This window comes from Dama dama, chromosome 21 (assembly GCF_033118175.1).
Source record: "Dama dama isolate Ldn47 chromosome 21, ASM3311817v1, whole genome shotgun sequence".
In the NCBI taxonomy this organism is placed as follows: domain Eukaryota; kingdom Metazoa; phylum Chordata; class Mammalia; order Artiodactyla; family Cervidae; genus Dama; species Dama dama.
In genome coordinates, this window is record NC_083701.1 from 5,630,843 (window position 1) to 5,648,300 (window position 17,458).

A 17,458-nucleotide genomic window follows, 5' to 3' on the forward strand; every position below is an offset into this window, starting at 1 on the left:
GTTACAAAACACTAGAGAAAAGGTAGGGGGAATCCTGGATGAAACGGATCAGACTCTATTGCTCTTTGGGGGTCATTTATTCATTCAGTCACATATCCCTTTTGATAAACAAATATCTGAATGATTTCTGCTGTGTGCCCAATTCTGTGTTTGGTGTTAGGGATTCAACAGTGAATTAGCCACAGTTCTTGCCTTTAAGAGGTAGGACTCTTATTGAAAACACAGTGGTACCAAGGAAGTGCTGTGTTGGGGGCCCATGGGGGAAATACAAGAGCAAGCTGGGACAAGGGAGTCCAGGAGGGCTTCACTGTTGAGCCTGGAAAAGCATGTGGGCATCTTTCCATCACTGTGAGGTGAGCTTGGCATCCGTGATAGCAGAGTGTGAGCCCAGGTCTGCCGCATAGCAGCTGTGTGAGGTCCCAGGGGTTGCTTTCCATCTCTGAGCCTCGGTTGCTTCATTTTCCCATCATGGCAAAAAAAAGTTTTTACCTAGCAGAGCTATTTGCAGGGAGGGACTGGATAAGCCAATGGACGCACAGTGTTTGTGTGTGGGGAAGGTTGCCATGTGGACTCACCTGGAGGGCGGCAGGGACATCTCAACACCACTCACATAAACTGCTTGCCTGCCTTCCAGGCTGAGGGACATGGCCGGGGTCCCTGCGATCAGCAGCCGTGTGCTGGGCCTGCACTTCCATCCCTGGAGAGGCCTGCATCACCAGGTGCCCGTCATGTTCGACTATTTCCACCTGTCGGTGATCTCAGTGACCATCCACGCCGCCCTCGTGGCCCTGCAGCAGCCGCTGATCAGGTATGAAGTTACATGTCCTGCAGTACCAGGTGGAGGGTGGCCGCTTCAGGTTCCTTGTTACGCTTGAGTCTCCTGTGTGGCTGAGAGGCTGAGAGCTGCCCAGGGTACATCAGCCCAGATCAGCGAAGCACCCCCAGGCTGCAAATTTCAGCTCCGAGCCTCCCTGAGTTGCAGAGGAGAGGTGGGCAGGGGCCTGGGGAGGACCTGGGTGGAGAACCTTGGAGCTGAATGGCTGTGACCTGATGCCTCCATCTGACCTGGCTCCTTTCTAACCATATCTTATTTGAAAAGTCACCTAACATCTCTGGGACACACAGTTCTCCATCTCTAAGCCAGGACGCTCATGGGGCTTGTCCACATAGGTTTTAGTGAGTCTCACATGAGGACAGTGCCTGGCATGCAGTTTTCTGCCCCCTCCTCCAGTGGCTCTTTGTTTAAGGGCAGGACCACCTGAGTGGTCCCATGTTTTCTCTTCAGGGAATTGTCCCAGCATCTCCATGGCCTCAAGGTGCACTGAGGTTCTATGAATGCCCTAACGGAGGGACTGAGCTGACAACAATGAGCGTGTCTTATGGTACCCAGGCATCTTCATCCAAGTGCCTGGCAGGACCAGAAGTGACATCAGTTTACTTCAAACGTCCCCCACACGTGAAGGTGTGGGTTCCACACGTGAGCAGAGAGATATTTGGGGATGGAATCTTGTATTATGCAGTTTCTGGAAGGGAACTATCCTGATGTCCCTTTTCAGGACTCTTCTCAGTACTGAGGGTTGAAATGCAGGTGGGGGAGACTCCAGCCCCCACTCATGGCTGGGCAGGGGTCCTGATCCCCTGCTGGGGTCAGCATGTAGGAAACGAGACCTTTCTGATGTGACCATGCCGTGCTTCCCCAGTTACCGTGCGCATCTGCTTGCTGAGCTCTGTCCTGGGCTCTGCTTGCTAATGGGGCTATTTCAGCTCCTCTGCGTAGAAAGTTTAACCTCCTAACAGAAATAATTCTTTGCAAGTTTGTCTACAGTGCCTTGCCAGAGAGCGGTTCAGATAGAAATTCACCAGCGGAGTTGAGGCTTCTCCAGGGATGGCAGTAAAAATAGAGCTGCCTTCTGTTCCCTGGGTTCTGCAGGAAGGATTCCTATGAGTTCACTCACAGTGGTTGGGAACCCTTTAAGGTTATGGGAAATACCTGTCAAATAGGGCAAGCTCCAGTTTTTCCAGAAAAGCAGTTTTAGCATCAGTTGTTAAATCCAGCCAGGAAGAAGCAGGAGTAGAATGAAAATTTAACCTTATAAAATCCTTCCCTGAAACAGACTCAGGTCTGTTTAACGCTCAGTGTTTAACCCTCAACTGGGTACAACTGGAGTTCACCTGAGGGACTCAGCAGCTCAGGGTCACACTGAAGTCAACAGTGAGTTATTCCAGTGTCTAATTTGCAGTCGGTCCTCTGAATGTGCCATGAGCATCATGGCTCATACACAAATTCCCCATTTCTACTGCAGTGTTCCATTTATCCACATTCTAGCTAAACTGCAGAGTTGCTTCAAATCTCAGTTCTAAACAATTCCAAGACTTGATTATATTAGAGTGGATTGTGTTTGTGGTATTATCAACAATAGCTATATAAATAGAATAATGGTTATGTTAGATTTTATGATTTTGTGGTATTATCGACAAGAACTTCTTCTAGCATTTATTGAATCATTGCTCTTTGCCAGACATTGTACTTTCACTTGGCTAAACTCATGGAATCCTCAGACAACCCCACTGTTAAGGTGCTGGTATCAACCTTTTTGACTTATGAGGATACAGGGAGGTTTAAAACTCTCCCCATGGAGCTGGCAAATGCTGCTGCTGGAATTTAAACCCTGGTAGACCTCAGTGGGTACAGGATTCACCTGTAGTTGCCGGAGATGCCGGAGACGGGGGTTCAGTCCCTCCCTGGGTCAGGAAGATCCCCTGGAGGAGGGCATAGCAACCCACTCTAGTGTTCTCGCCTGGAGAATCCCATGAACAGAAGAGCCTGGCAGGCTATAGTCCATGGGATCGCAAGAGTCGGACACAGCTTAGCAACTAAACCACCACCAGCTCACAAGGGCTTTTCTGATCGCCCTTGACCCTAAAATGGATGGTCACCATCACTCTGTGCTCGCTGACCTTGTGACGACTTGCAGAGCTGAGCAGGGTCTGTATTTTTGTCTCTGGAACAGGTACAGAGTTTCTAACTAGTGTCGACACAGTGAAAATCTTTGACACGCATGATCCTATGAAACTTCTGTGTGGTCATGTCATGGAGGTGGATATTGTTTTCCCTTCTTCCACAGAAGAAAAGAGGTTCGGAAGGGGCCTGGGGGTTGAAGGACTTCACTCTGGGTTGTACCAATGACAAGAGTAGGTGTAGGACTCAGACCACGTCAGATGGAGCCTCCCCTTGTCTTTCTGATCAGGATCCCATGCTACCTTCCCCTGTGGTTAAGTCACCTCTGCCTCCGTGCGTCTCATCAGGCAGATTATGGGCATTTATAGACATAGTGGTATGCGTGTCATCCTTGGCCCCAGAGCTCATGTGCCAGTCACACCCACTTGTCCTGGCGGCATCCATAAATGTCCCACCCAAGCACCCCTCGGGGGTGAGCTTCAGTTGTGTCTGACTTTGTGCCACTCCTTGGACTGTAGCCTGCCAGGCTCCTCTGTCCATGGGGCTCTCCAGGCAAGAATATTGGAGTTGGATTGCATGCCCTCCTCCAGGGGATTTTCCTGACCCAGGGATTGAACCCACATCTCTCCCGTCTCCTGCATTGACAGGCCAGTTCTTTACGTCTAGAGCCACCTGCTATCTCTTCTAAATGGCTCGTCTCACAGGCTCCCCAGCAGCAGCGTCAAGGAGGCTGGATCAGTGGCACAATCTTTTCCTCTACTTCCTTTGACAAAAACTAGACACATTTTCAATTCCCTTCTTCACAGTTTTACTCGCCCAGGAAGAGGCTCCTGGCTTGGGAAAGGCGGCCCAGACACAGGACCAGAGCAGTCTAGCCTTTCCCTGGAAAACCTGGTCTTCGGAGCTGGATACTGCAAGCCGACCTCCTCAGAGGTAATGTCTGCATGGGGGCAGTGGCCCCAAGACTGCAGACCTCACTTGGCAGGCCGCGCCTGCTCTGTGAGACTTCTGTTCATTTCAGATGCCCCACGCAGAGTTTCTTTGCTCCCTCCATGCTTGTGTCTTGTTGGCCCATCCGTTCCTTCTTTGGTTGGCTGCTACATTTATCAAACGGATTCCTAATGCCAGGCCCCAGGATAGTGCAGAGAGGAGGGTCTTCACATGGTACCCCTGTCATATGGCCCCTTGAAAAATATGGTTCCATGGAGGTCATGGGGCACATTGTAAGGGGCTTCCTCGGGACCACGTGGAACCTCAAAAGCCCTTTGGCCATAAGCTCATTTCAAAACCTGGCTCCGTCCTTCATTTGCTCACTTCTCTGAGCCTCAGTTTTCCCACCTGTAGAGTGGGGTTGCTGATACTTAATAACCTCACAGGTGAGTATGTGTGTTCGTTGCTGTAATGGGTAAGTTCCAGCCCTGCTCCAGACCCCCCAAGGCTTGACCAGAGCTTTACTGTGACCTCATCACAGCCCAGCCTCTCCCTCTATCCCGTGCCGCTTCTCACTGCTGCATATGCTCTGCCCCTGAGACCTCCCCAGTGGACTCACCTGCAAATCTCCAGCTCAGACTCTGTTTTCCCGGAAACATGGCTTGGGACATCAGGGCATCTCAGAGGTTGTAGATCAATTCAGTGCATCTTTGACGACACTTCCATCCCCAGACAGGGGCCTTTGCTGGGACCACGGGAGCACAGGGTGTGATGGTGATCGGGTGTCTGTCCTGAAGGAACTCCTGGGTGCCTGTCTGCACACCCTCGAATGCCTCATTCAGATGCCACCCCTCTCTGAGAAGCGCTCTCTGATCTCCTAGCAAGAAATTCTCCCTCCCAGATGCTTTCTCTACAGTCAACTCTGGGCATCTCTGTCTTTCCTCCACTGGGCTCCAGACAGCTGGGGACAAGCCCAATGCCTTCAACTTCCACATCCTTAGGGCCTGGCACCATGCCTGGCACACGTGGTTAACCCTCAGGAAATGTGTGTTGGATGGATGACTGATCCAAGTACCTGGTTATGTTCATATAGAACTCTGAGCAGTGAGAGCGCTGAGTCACAGAGGGGTTCCTTGCCTTATACGACGGCAGACAGCAGGGGGAGAGTGTGGCATTTCCACGGACACCTGGATGCCAAGCGGGGACTTTTCAGAAACCTTGGTCCTGGTGTGGGGTGAGGAACAGTGTAGATCCTCTCAGCCTGTCTGATTCTGTTACGCCTGGAGAGGCCGAGCATCACTGCAGTGATGAGGCAGAGAGAAGGCTATGCTTTCAAATAGCTGCTCTGCTCAATACTTTGTGATGTGGCAGACTCTATTAACCCTATAAAAATTCAGCCTCCTCCAATCTAAAATGGGACAATACCTCTATCTTAGAAAGGATTTTAGTACAGAAATAGGCTCACAGCGGGCGCAAGATACAGTATCTTTTTTTTTTTTTCCTCCATTCTTTTCTTGGCTATTTTTGGGGATGTGTGTCAAAGAAGACATCTCTGTCTTTCACAAGAGTCAGATAAAATAGCTTATTGGTGGGTGCTCAGTGGTGAACTTGCTCACAGCTCAATGGGCTATTTTCAGGACCAGATTCTTTTCCTGTGCATTTTCCATTTGGGTCCCATCCGATTATGTGGGCTCAGAGCCCCGTGCCCATCCTGTGCCTTCCCCTCCCGCCCCCATCAAGGCAAGGGCTGCCAAGCAAGGACTAAAATCCACTCCCCCACCTCCCTCGCGGGCTGTGCCTTCAAGTCCCCGAGAAGCCCAGCGCATTAGCAAATAACATCGCAATCCGTGCAGATTGCGGCATCAGCTGGAGCGATTAGGGAACAGGTGCTCCCTTCAAAATAAGCCTTTGTGTGCAGAGACATGTGCAGGAACTAGAGATTCACAGCAAAGGAAGGTCATCGGCATGAAAAATCATCGGGGGGTGAGGGTTGCCATGACGTGACATGCCTCCCTCCCCAGGAGCCCAGATGTCTCTGGCCCTGCAGCCTTGCTCTTTCCTGCAGCATCTTAAGCAAAGAGGGCTTCAAATTTAGGGTTGAAGCTGGAGCTCGCATCCCCTTCCCCTCCTACCTCCAGAAACGCCAGCAGCTTTGCCCCAGGGGAACTGTTTTCCCTCTCCCACTCATGGCTTATCTGTCAAAGAGGATACTAATGCCTGCCTTGCAGGGTTGCTGAGAAGATTAAATGAAATAAGCATATAAAATCCTGCAGCAGAGAGCTTGGCACAAAAGTGCTCAATAAAATTCTCTGCTGGTCTTATTTTTCTTTGAGTTTATCCACATAATTAAATTGAATGTTACTCCAAGGGCCTCGTGTTGTCGTGTGGGAACGACGTGGAGGGTCTTAGATGTTCCCTGTTCTTGGCTTCCGCTCCACCCCACTGTGTGACCCTGACCAGATAATTGCCCTCTCTGGGCCTCGGTTTCCCAATGTCTAGAGAGAGGATGGGATGAGATCACGCTGGAGGCCTGCTTCAGTCCTCGGTGCTGCCTTATACTGTAATAGCCTGACACTTCTTGGTACAACTGGGGACACTTGACTTGTGCTTGGCGAATTCAGATTCTCCACAGAAATGGAATCAACAGGATAATAAGATCACATGTGTGCATACACACACACACACACACACATGTATAAAGAGACAGAGAGGTAGACAGACTTATTTTAAGGAATTGTCTCATGTGAATATGGAGGCCAGCAAGTCCAAAATCTGCAGGTCAGGCTAGTCCTGGAGACCCAGGGGAGAGATAGTTTGAGTCCAAAGGCCATCTGCTGACCGGATGAGCAGCTGCTCCCTTCTTTCGAGTGGGAAGGACGAGTAACCTGTGTATCTGTCTTTTTCTTTTCACATCTTCAACTGGTTGGGCGAGGCCCACCCATGCTGTGGCGAATCACCTTTACTCGTGATTCAAATCATGGTTTAAACATGAATCTCCTCTGAAGCACACTTTCACAGAAACGTCTAGAATAATGTTTGACTGCCTATCTGGGTACCACGGATGGGCCCTATGGACACGTAAAATTGACCATCAGTGCTCAGGAAGGTCAGGAATCCAGTGACTCAAAGTGAGGAGAAAGCCTTTCTTCCTCAGGAGCTGGGGCACACTCCCTTTCTTCTCACTGAAAGAAGTGGGGTCACTCCACTGCCCGGGGGAGGAACAGCCTCATGGTGGAGACACACAGACGTGAGGACTCCCCTTGTTCTCAGAGCTCTGCCTCCTTGAGCAGCGGAATCTGGGTGTCTGTTCACTTATCTGCTAGTCCCTTATTCAGCCCTCCGCTCTGCGGGCATCTGTGTGCCGCAGGGACAAAATCAAACAAAACTCAGTCCTTACCCTCAGTAGGTCATGGGATCTAGTGTGTGAGGCAAAGGAGTAATTAAAATGTTTAGATTCCATGATTGTGTGAAAAGTGTCAGTCAGTTCAGTCGCTCAGTTGTGTCCGACTCATTTGCGACTCCGTGAATCGCAGCCCGCCAGGCCTCCCTGTCCATCACCAACTCCCGGAGTTTACTCGAACTCATGTCCATTGAGGCGGTGATGCCATCCAGCCATCTCATCCTCTGTCGTCCCCTTCTCCTCCTGCCCCCAATCCCTCCCAGCATCAGGGTCTTTTCCAATGAGTCAACTCTTCACATCAGGGGGCCAAAGTATTGGAGTTTCAGCTTCAGCATCAGTCCTTCCAATGAACACCCAGGACTGATCTCCTTTAGGATGGACTGGTTGGATCTCCTTGCAGTCCAAGGGGCTCTGAAGAGTCTTCTCCAACACCACAGTTTGAAAGCATCAGTTCTTTGGCACTCAGCTTTCTTCAAAGTTCAACTATCACATCCGTACATTACCGCTGGAAAAACCATAGCCTTGATTAGACGGACCTTTGTTGGCAAAATAATGTCTCTGCTTTTTAGTATGCTGTCTACATTGGTCATAACTTTCCTTCCAAGGAGCACTTTTTTTTTTCACTTTTCCAAGTGAAAAGTATCATACTCATTATTTGAAATCATGTTTTTTTAAATTTTGTTTTTATTTGTTGTCCTCACTGTGCAGCATGTGGGATCTTACTTCCCAGAACAGGGATCGAACCCACACCCCCTGCAGTGGAAGCACAGTCTTAACCACTGGACCACCAGGAAAGTCCCCGAAATCACATTTCTGAATGCCTGCTTTACACCAAGATACTCTATTAAACCACTGATGCATGTGGATTCCATCCGTTTCCACAGAACAGTTTCCTATTTCCTTTGACAGCTGAAGAAACTTAGAGAGAGGTTAAGCCATATCTGTAAAGTCACACAGCTGGGCAGGGGCCAACCTGGCATTTTAACTCAGCCTGATGCCAACTCCCCACCCGTCTTCAGCTGCTGAAAAAGTGAAAGTATTATTTGCTCAGTTGTGTCTCTTTGCGACCCCATGGGCAGTAGCTTGCCAGGCCCCTCTGTCCTTGGAATTCTCCAGGCAAGAATACTGCAGTGGATTGCCATGTCCTTCTCCAGGGGATCTTCCTGACCCAGGGATTGAACCTGGGCCTCCTGCACTTCAGGCAGATTCTTTACCAACTGAGCCAGCAGGGAAGCCCCTCGGTTAGCCAGCCACTAGGTTGATGTTAACCAGAGAAAGGGCTTTGGCTTGTCTGCTCTGCCCAAGCAGGTTGATTGGTTCCCGTGGGTACGCCTTGCATGGGGCACATGCTCAGGAAGGCTTTGTTGAGTGAATGAGTGGCTAAGATCCTGGAATCTGAGAATATCAGGAGGAAAAAGATCAAAAGCCCGAGCCGGGAGGCGGTTAGGCCTTTAACTTTCCTGCAGATCTGTTCTGTGCTGGTGCTCTGAGCCTCACCGGCCCTCCGGTGGAGATCACAGAAGACGTGCTGCCCGAGCAGACGACTGTGCCTGAGATGAACATGCTGGTCACCAATGTGAAAGCCTTCCTTCCTCCGCTTCCCTTAGAAGGTGCTTCCCCAGAAGGAGGAATGTGTGTCCTTGAGAGGAAATGCCGGCTCCCTTTTGTTTGGATCACTGAGAAGTGAAAAGCAGCATCTTCTTCGAAGGGCATGGTGCTCACCCAGCACGTGCACACACGTGCGTGGCTTTGCGGCCTGACAGCCCTGCCCTCACTGATGGGAGGCACACGTGTGCCTGTCGGGGGTGGGCGTGCAGAGGGAAACTGAGGCACAGGCCTGACTTCCACGTGGAAATCTCCCCTCTCCCAGGTGCACTGTGCTCTTCTTTATTTTTTTTCCTTTTCGCTCCATTTCTGTTGGATTCTTTGCTCTGTACCCTTTGCTGTAAATACAGCCTTGCTCCTTGTTGTCAGCATCTTCAGGTCCCTCTCGTGGGGATCTGGAGTCATGAGGGTGAGGCATGGACGTTTGTTACTACTGTTAACACCTCATTAGGATGCCATAAGGAGAGACACTGCTGTTGGTTTGCTCGCTAATCAGGCAACCATCAGACACGTCCCGTGTCTCAGGCTCTGCACAAGGGTGGTGATGTAGGGTGAACAAACATGGCAGCCTCGACTCCCACCTCGCGGGATGCTGTCATTTCTGTTGGCCTTAGTGCCCATCTGAGCTGCTGGCACATCGTAGGGGCTCAGTTAATGTTGGAGGCACAGTTGAGGTGAGAGGAGACCTCACTGGATTACTTTTTTAATGTTTATTTATGTATTCATCTGGCTGCATTGGGTCCTAGCTGGTATCTTTGTCGTCTCATGCAGGATCACGCAGGATCTAGTTGTCATATGTGGACTTGGTTGTTCCATGGCAGGTGGGATTCAGTCCCCGACCAGGGACTGAAGCCTCCTCCCCCACATTGCAAGGCAGAGTCTTAATCACGGGACCACCAGGGAAGTCTCCCTCATTGGATCCTTGGTTCTCTCTAGTTGCTGCAAGTGGGGGGCACTCTACTAGTTGCAGCGTGCAGGCTTCACACTGCAGTGGCTTCTCTTGCTGTGGATCACAGCTCTAGGACGCGCGGGCTTCAGTAGTTGCAGCACAGGGCCTCATTAGTTGTGGCTCAAGGGCCCTAGAGTGTGCAGGCCTCAGTAATTGTGGTTAATGTGCTCTGTGGTTACAGCCCGTGGGCTCCGGAGGGCTGAGAAGTTATGGCGCATGAACCGAGCTACCCCACAGGACATGTAGGATCTTCCTGGACCAGGGATCAAACCCGTGTCCCCTGCATTAGTGGGCAGATTCTTATCCACCATGCCACCAGGGAAGTCCACCTTCTACTATTTTGAGAATTAAGTTGGCAAATGCTGTTGTGTTCTCCCTCTCCCTCTCTGCCAAACAATTTCAGCATTCTCGTTTAAATGATTATCTAATTTCCTAAAATCCTGTGGAATAAATAGTAGGTTGCTAAATGGTACTCAGAAAATGATGGGCTTTCTGTTACATCAGCCTGCTTATGGATGCAATATAATTGTACAGGTTATTTCTAAAAGAGGATATAAATCAGTGGAAATGGGCTTTACGTGCAGAAGCCTACAGTATTGATTATTTATGCACCACCCTTTTCATTAGTGAAGAGCTGCTTTATTCCACACTGCCTGCTTTCAGATGCCTTACTCCTCTCCAGAGAATCAGGGCACGATGGGAGGTGTCAGCTAGGACAGGAGAGGATGGTACCCTCCTTCCCAGACCGCCCTGCATTTCCTCACTGCATCATCAGGGTCCAGGGCAGCAGACGCTCAATAAATACATACCGAGGGACTTCACTGGCGGTCCGGTGGTTCAGATTCTGCTTTGCGGTGCAAGGGATGCGGGTTTGGGCTCGGGTCCGGGAACTAGGATCCCACAACCCACAGAGCACCTGAGCCCGTGTGCTGTGACTTCTGACCCCACGAGCCACAGCTGGAGTCCAGGTGCTGCAACTGAGAGCCGATGCAGCTAAATAAATAAATATTAAAAAAAAAAAAACAACAACACATACTGAGTGAATACAGGATGTGGACACAGCAGGACATACAGGCAATATCACCAGGTTTGGAGGAAGAAAACCTATAGGGCTAAGGTCAGGTTCTTCCATGGGTGAACTGTGAGAGCTTGGGCATCAGGTCCCCTCTCTGAGCCTGTTTCTTCTTGTCTTTTGTTGTTATTCAGTCACTAAGTCATGTTCAACTCTTTGTGACCCTGTGAACTGCAGCACACCAGGCTTCCCTGTCTTTCACTGGCTCCTGAAGTTTGCTCAAACTCATGCTCATTGAATTGGTGATGCCATCCAACCATCTCATCCTCTGTCATCCCCTTCTTCTCTAGCCCTCCATCTTTCCCAGCATCAGGGTCTTTTCCAATGAGTCAGTTCTTTACATCAGGTGGCCAAAGTATTGGAGCTTTGACTTCAGCATCAGTCGTTCCAATGAATATTCAGGATCGATTTCCTTTAGGATGGACTGGTTTGATCTCTTGGAAGTCCAAGGGACTCTCAAGAGAAGAAACCTGCTCACTTTGTAAATTCTGCTTGGGGTTCAGGTGGGAGAGTGGGCTCCCCCTCGGCATACCCCTCTCTCTCGACTGTCTTCACTCCCGTCCTGTTCTCCAGGGATGATGAAATGATGACACCACGAATCACATTTGCTTTCTAACATAATTGTGCCAGCTAAATATATCCAACACTTCCCCATGTTAGGCTCTTGTTGGATATTTTTAATATGCTGTCTCTCACCTCCCTGCATAGGTTCACATGCTGTAGTTGAGGAAACTAAAGCTCTAACAACTTCAGCAAATAGCTCAGCATCAGACAGCAGGTCCCTGATAGGCCTGGCACATGAGCCCAGGAATGACTGCATCTGAGCCCTGCCTTCTGTCCACTTGGAATCATTATTCACCTGCTTGTCTCCTTTAATCTTCCAGTAAGTGAGGGACCACATCTGGCACTCTGGGCATCAAGCATTCAACACAGGTATTTCTTAAATCAATAATTATATTAATGTCTGCTCCTTTTTTGCAAATAATATTTTTTGAAGAACCCAAGTTGAAGCCATTCTGTGTGTACCTTTTCAGACAGTGTTTTTAGTTAATGCTCACGTGTGAGGTTGAGTGATTTCACCATGAACAAATTAGCCCCATCTCTAGTCTCATGGAATTTACAATCTGGCCAGAAAAAAATACTGAAAAAATAATTTCATGCAAGGTAAGCATTAAGGAAGGGTCATCTACAGTGCTGTAGCTCTGCTGGAACACGAATTGGGGGAGGGTCCCAAGGATACTGGGGTGGGACTTTCCTGGTGGTCCATTGGCTAAGACTCCATGCTTCCAATGCAGGGGGTCCGATTTTGATCCCTGGTCAGGCAGCTAAATCCTACATGCTGAAACTAAGATAACAAGTAAATATTCAGAATAGTCATACCATATTAAAGAAAAAAATCAGAGTGATTGAGGGCAGGCTTCTCTGCAGGAGGAAATTGAATCTGCTTGTTCAGCTGGAAGGTACTCAGGATGCAAGACTGAGTTTAGGTCCATCTTTTGCCATGACTAGTGGCTTCCCACGTCCTCCATCTTCCAAAGCTAGGCATCACTGCTGCTGCTGCTGCTGCATCACTAGGGGCCTCCAAAAGCATGTGGCCCATCTTTCTTTTCTCGAGAGAATATCCTTTGCTTGGAGTTTTTATGTATTGCTTTATTTAGCATGTTTCTATAGAATACCTATTTTCCTTGCCCTCCTGATGGATTAAGACAAGCTCAGCCAAGGGAGAGATGTGGACCCCACATCATAAGGGGTCAGTCTTTGGCTTGGGGTCTGCTAGGGAGGCCTCAAGGAGGGTCAGGCTTCCCGAACTCAGAAACAGTCATGAAACACTTCTCAAAGTGAAGCGTCTCTGAGTCAAAATGAGTGGATTGTCGATTGTAGCTGGGAGAGGAGGGGTGGGCAGGAGTGATACCAGGGCCACGGGCAGGGAGAGAGAGGGCAGGATACATCCGGGGACTCCGGGGAGGTCAGTGTGGACGGACATGGGGCTGGGAAGGTCACAGTGGTCTGATCATTAGGAACCCTGGAAGCTAGCTTAGCCACAAAAATATGGCAAGTAGGGGACTGGAATGACAGGATGGGTTGTCATCCTTGCTGTTATGTAGAGGACTGATTAAAGGAGAGTTTAGAGCTGAGGCCAGAGAGGCAAGGTTGGAGGCTAGCGCAGTGGTCCAGTAAAGAACAGGATAATTACCTGGGCAATGAAGAGGTGAGTTGAGCAGGGAAGAAAGATAAATGGATGTCAGAACTGCAATTGAAGTAGAATGGGGAGACTTGAAAAATAAGTGGATGGTCAGGGATCACTACAAATAATCAACAAAATAATTGTTGGTCAGGGATCACTACAACTTGGTTGTGAGCTAGGTTCCTAATAAAGAGAGTAAACTTGATTCACACTCAAGTGTGAATGGCTGGAATAATCCATTTTAGGTAACCCTAATTGACAATTTAGGAATCAGTGAACTAAAATGGATGGGAATGGGCAAATTGAATTCAGAGGACCATTATATCTACTACTGTGGGGAAGAATCCTTTAGAAGAAATGGTAGTCAGCAGAAGACTAATAGTCAGCAAAAGATTCTGAAATGTAGTACTTTGGTGCAGTCTCAAATTTGACAGAATGAACTTGGGATTGTTTCCAAGGCAAACTATTCGATATTACAGTAATGTAAGTCTATGCCCCAATTACTAATGCCAAAAGAAGTCAAATGATTCTATGAAGACCCACAAGACCTTCTAGAGTTAACACCAAAAAAAGATGTCCTTTGCATCATAGGAGCTGTGCTTAGTCGCTCAGTCATGTCTGACTCTGTGACCCCATGGACTGTAGCTTGCCAGGCTCCTCTGTCCATGGGGATTCTTCAGGCAAGAATACTGGAGTGGGTTGCCATGCCCTCCTCCAGAGAATCTTCCCAACCCAGGGATCAAACCCAGGTCTCCTGTCTTGCAGGTGGATTCTTTACTATCTAAACTAACAGGAAAGCCCCAACATAGGGGATTGGAGTGCAAAAGTAGGAAGTCAAGAGATACTTACAGTAACAGGCAAGTTTGGCCTTGGATAAATGAAACAGGGCAAAAGGCTACCAGAATTTTGCCAAGACAACACACTGGTCAGAGCAAACACCTTCTTATGACAATGCAAGAGATGACTCTACGCATGGACACCCCTAGATGGTCAATATTGAAATCAGGTTGGTTATATTCTTCGCAACTGAAGATGGAGAAGTTCTATACAGTCAGCAAAACGAAGACTGGGAGTTGACTGTAGTCCAGATCATGAGCTCCTCATTGCAAAATTCAGGCTTCAATTGAAGAAAATAGGGAAAACCACTAGCCCATTCAGGTATGACCTAAATTAAATCTCTCATGATTATATAGTAGAGGTGATGAATAGATTCAAGAGATTAGATCTGATAGAGTGCCTGAAGAACTGTGGATGGAGGTTCATAACATTTACAAGAGGTGATGACCAAAACTATCCCAAAGAAAAGAAATGCAAGAAGGCAAAGTGGTTGTCTGAGGAGACCTTACCAGTAGCTGGGAAAAGAAGAGAAGCAAAAGGCAAAGGAGAAAGGGGAAGGTTTACTCACCTGAATCTAGGAGTTACATTTAAAAAGAAGAATGTTTATCTCACAAAAGGGGATATATGCTATTCTCTCTGCCCAGAATATCCTTCTCTGACCCCTCTCATCACTCCCTCCATCCAGAGAACTCCTAGTTAGCCTTCAAAACCCAATTCAGTCATTACTTTAATGTGAAGCTTTCTTTGACTACCCCAGATAACCCTAAGCTGCTAATTTGTCTGTTCTACATTTGCACTTTAAGCATACTTATCTCATTTTGCCTAAAAGTAATAACTGTTTAATGAGTCTCTTTTATTTCATCATTTGAAAGCATTCCATGAGGACATAGTCATTCATCTCAATACTCAAAATTAAATCACTCCAAGGACATTTTACCCTCCTTCCTCAGGGTGAAACCAGGTCACCCCTTGAGGAAACAGATGACAGACTTGGTCAATAACCAGAATTTTAAGCAGAAAAGGAGTTAAGGACCCCAGGAATGAGCTGACAGTGTCCAGAGTTCTTTGCCTTTGTCCTCTTTGTGGATATAATGACAGGTCATGGTGGGGGGGGGTCTACATCAAGGAAATTGGGGGCCAAAAGAAATGGAGCCCAAACGCTTGACCACTGCAAATACTAATGACTTAGTTAGAGAGGAGGGCACAGTTCCGGCCACAGAGGCAATTGGCTGGGTGTTGACTCTCATTCTGCCAGGATATATTTAGCATTGTGTGAATGTGAAAACAAGGTCTGAACATAAAGCATTTCACTGCTAATGGATTTGTGGGACCCACTTCTCTCAGCTGGTTCTTGATAGATGGCAAGGGCCTGTAACTGACTTTGCCCAGCATAGTGGTCATTCATTTGGTTCTTTCTTGACATCTAGCTGGGTAGATATCTTCCAATGGAAGTCTTGATGTCAGAGAGAAGGCCGTTTCTATTTACTGTGGTCTTAGTGGAAGGGACACTGATGCAGGAGCCAGAAGCTGGAGATTCTAGAACTGGTTTCCCCAGTGTCTATGCTGTGAGACCCCAGCAGAGCCCACCCACTGCAGATGGGCTGAATCAGGAGATGCAGAACCTTGGAGCTGGGTGGAGCGGAGGTCTGGAAGAAACCACAGAGATGCTCCCACATACCCTTCATTATTTTGTAAATTAATTTTTAATTGGAATATAGTAGCTTTCCAATGTTGTGTTTGTTTCTACTGTATAGCAAAACACATGAGCATATGTTACACATACATCCCTTCTTTTCTGACCCTCCTCCCCATTCAGGTCTCTACAGATCTCTGAGGAGAGTAGACGCTCATTAGTTATCCATTCTATACATAGTATTGATAGTGTGTATATGTTAATCTCAGTCTCCCAATTCATCTCACCCCTCTCTTTTCCTTACATTTGTTCTCTGCATCTGGGTCTCTATTTCTGCTCTGCAAGTAAGATCATGATACCACTTTTCTAGATTCCACATGTATGCGTTAATATGCAATACTTGTTTTTCTCTTTCTGACTTACTTCACTCTGTGTGACAGTCTCTCGGTCCATCCGTGTTTTGCAAATGGCACAATTTCATTCCTTTTTACTGCATTCTTTTAGGCATCTACACTGTTTCCACTGTCTCTCCATCTATTTCCCACAAGGTGATGGGACCCATGCCCATCACCTCATGGGAAATAGATGGGGAGACAGTGGAAACAGTGTCAGACTTTATTTTTGGGGGCTCCAAAATTACTGCAGATGGTGACTGCAGCCAAGAAATTAAAAGATGCTTACTCCTTGGAAGGAAAGTTATGACCAACCTAGATAGCATATTAAAAAGCAGAGATATTACTTTGCCAACAAAGGTCCATCAGGTCAAGGCTATGGTTTTTCCAGTGGTCATGTACGGATGTGAGAGTTGGACTGTGAAGAAAGCTGAGTGCCGAAAAATTGATGCTTTTGAACTGTGGTGTTAGAGAAGACTCTTGAGAGTCCCTTGGACTGCAAGGAGATCCAACCAGTCCACCCTAAAGGAGATCAGTCCTGGGTGTTCATTGGAAGGACTGATGCTGAAGCTGAAACTCCAGTACTTTGGGCACCTCATGTGAAGAGTTGACTCATTGGAAAAGACCCTGATGCTGGGAGGGATTGGGGGCAGGAAGAGGAGGAGACGACAGAGGATGAGATGGCTGGATGGCATCACCGACTCAATGGACATGAGTTTGAGTAAACTCTGGGAGCTGGTAATGAACAGGGAGGCCTGGCGTGCTGCGATTCACGGGGTCGCAAAGAGTCGGACATGACTGAGCAACTGAACTGAACTGAACTGAAGGACTGCACTTCCCAGGCACACTTGGAATTAGGTTTAAGCCTTAAGACTAGATTCTGGTTAAATGGGAACAGAAGTGATACAGGCCTCTTTCCCCACTCTTAAAACATCTTGCTTGATGGTCTGGTCTTTCTTTCCTTTCCATGGTGACCTCAGTGGTCATATGTTTAGGAGGGTGGTGGCACCAAACAGAAGAATTTGGATCTACAGACACCGTTAGGAGGAGAGCCACACAGGAGATTCTCTGACCTCTATCAGACTTTGGGAAAATAGAAAGAAAAAAAAATAATGTTCAGAAACTGAGATGTAGTGGTTGCTTGTTATATAGTTAGTATTAAGAAGAATTTGTTCCTTTCTATGTGTCAGGCACGGTGGAAATCGAAAATGCATGGCACTGACCTTAGCCATCCATAATCTAGAAATGGAGACTTTGGTATCAGAAGATGGACACGTGAGGACCCATGTTCCAGGTGGCAGGGCATCTGGTAAACTGTCACCGCTGAGAATTGGAAGGCAGACCGCAAGCTTGCCGAAATGTGTCTCTGAAGGGAGTTTTCTCAGACTCAGCACGTTTGATATTTTGGGACATTTGGGGACACTGGAGGGTGGGTAATTCTTCGCTGTCCTGTGTGTTGCAGAGCATTTGGCAATATCCCCCATCTCTGCCCATTA

The 17,458-nt window shown here is 48.0% G+C and overlaps 1 protein-coding gene and 1 non-coding gene across 2 annotated transcripts in view; one reads left to right on the plus strand and one right to left on the minus strand.

Moving 5' to 3' along the window:
* FAM135B (family with sequence similarity 135 member B) overlaps positions 1 to 17,458 on the plus strand; it is a 144,674-nt gene that overhangs the window by 71,555 nt on the left and 55,661 nt on the right. The window contains exons 5-6 of the mRNA XM_061122789.1: positions 635 to 808; positions 3,766 to 3,892. Coding sequence (XP_060978772.1) covers positions 635 to 808; positions 3,766 to 3,892 — 301 coding nt within the window. The remainder of the gene's footprint in view (positions 1 to 634; positions 809 to 3,765; positions 3,893 to 17,458) is intronic.
* Positions 8,449 to 8,521, minus strand: TRNAF-GAA (transfer RNA phenylalanine (anticodon GAA)). Its single transcript has one exon. It is a non-coding gene; the product is annotated as a tRNA-Phe (tRNA).